The 1,504-nt window shown below is 49.8% G+C and overlaps 1 protein-coding gene across 1 annotated transcript in view; it reads left to right on the top strand.

The window, feature by feature from the left end:
* The first annotated feature begins 1,064 nt into the window (after positions 1-1,064).
* The window catches only part of ILKAP (integrin-linked kinase-associated serine/threonine phosphatase), a 33,742-nt gene continuing 33,302 nt past the window's right edge, over positions 1,065-1,504 (top strand). The window contains exons 1-2 of the mRNA XM_011929649.1: positions 1,065-1,164; positions 1,364-1,499. Of these exons, the coding sequence (XP_011785039.1) occupies positions 1,065-1,164; positions 1,364-1,499 (236 nt within the window). The remainder of the gene's footprint in view (positions 1,165-1,363; positions 1,500-1,504) is intronic.

The following is a 1,504-nucleotide window of genomic DNA, read 5'->3' on the forward strand; positions in this document are numbered from 1 at the left end:
GGGAGGCGGAGCTTGCAGTGAGCTGAGATCTGGCCACTGCACTCCAGCCCAGGCGACAGAGCGAGACTCCGTCTCAAAAAAACAAAAAAAAAACCCACCTAAATCTCACCCCAAAACATCAGCCTAATGGCTAATGTCAGCATAATTGGAAGCATTCCAACCCTAAGATAAACCCCTCTTCAACCAGAAACATGCTAACCCCGAAACAGCCTCCTCTCCAACCAGAGACATTCCAACCCTGCAATAAACTTTCCCCCACTTCCAAAACCCTTAAATGTCCTTAAAACGCTTAGTCTATAAGAGAGAGTGCTCCTGAACAAAATTGGCCAGAATCCCCTCTCAGGTTTATTCTCTGAAATAAACCTGTATTTGACTGTTGAGCTGCTTTTTGTATTCCTTTCCTCTTTAACTCTTACAAGCATTGTTACTTGAGTGTTTCTGCTGTAATGGAGGAGGCAGCATGAAGATCTCAAAGAGTTGCTAGTGAGAAGCCATGTAGATGAGAGGCATGAAGCCTTGTTGGGCTCCCTCCACGTCCTACAGCCAGAGAGCTCCAGAAATGCATCTGACCTGGAATGAACTGGGCTGAACTCTTTGCATAGAGGGAGACCACATAACCTGGGGAAATTGGGTAAAGGGTATTGGAACGGACGCGTAAGATTTGGGTTTGTGTTAGTTGATTTGCAGAAACATTTATGGAAACGGGGCTTTGCTCTGGACTGGATGTCAGGAAGAGGAGGATTCCATGATTGGATATCTTGATGAAGCTTATCTAGATGGCAGGAGGACTAGACAAAGGCTAAACATGTAATGGTAAAGAAGCAGCAATCACTCTTACTGGCCGAGACGAGGGAAATTTGGCCACTTTTGCGGCTTGGACAGTGTTCCTGTTTTGTCTGTGTTCAGACTTGATTACACAGTGGTCTGTTTTCTTGTCTTGATCTGTATTATGGCCTGATGTTGGTGTTTTATTAAATTGTCCATATTCAAAGAGAACACCCAGGACTAGCTGTTTGTGCCAGACCAACCCCAAGTCCTGGCTGCAGAACCAGGCCAGGTCCCCGATGTCAGTGGCCGCCTTTCTCTTTATAGCCATAGAGGGGGACACCATCAAGGAGGAGTCCCTCTTCTCCGCTCCCCACAGAGACCAGTGGGTGCAGGCAGGTCAAGGAATGCCTCCTTTCCCTCCAGCATCTTTTGGGGTTTCCGTCCTGACGCCCAGGGCCACTCCATCCAAGCCTCGGTTTTTCAGCCTCTAAAACAGGCAGGAACCAGGCACGCCGGGGTGAAAGGACGAGCCGAAGAGATAGCAAGAGTTCCAGAAAGCCTTCCCAGGCATCAGGGGCTGCCCTTGGATTGACAGGACAGGCCTTCTTGGACAGGAACGCAACGAAACTTGACAGAAATCGGACACCTCGGCCAAGGAAAAAGCAGGAGGGGCTCGGGATTCGCCAAGGCGGGAAACGCCGTAGGGCCCAGGCGGCACCGCCCGCCCGACAGTACG

This window comes from Colobus angolensis, unplaced genomic scaffold (assembly GCF_000951035.1).
Source record: "Colobus angolensis palliatus isolate OR3802 unplaced genomic scaffold, Cang.pa_1.0 Scaffold82, whole genome shotgun sequence".
NCBI classification, from domain to species: domain Eukaryota; kingdom Metazoa; phylum Chordata; class Mammalia; order Primates; family Cercopithecidae; genus Colobus; species Colobus angolensis.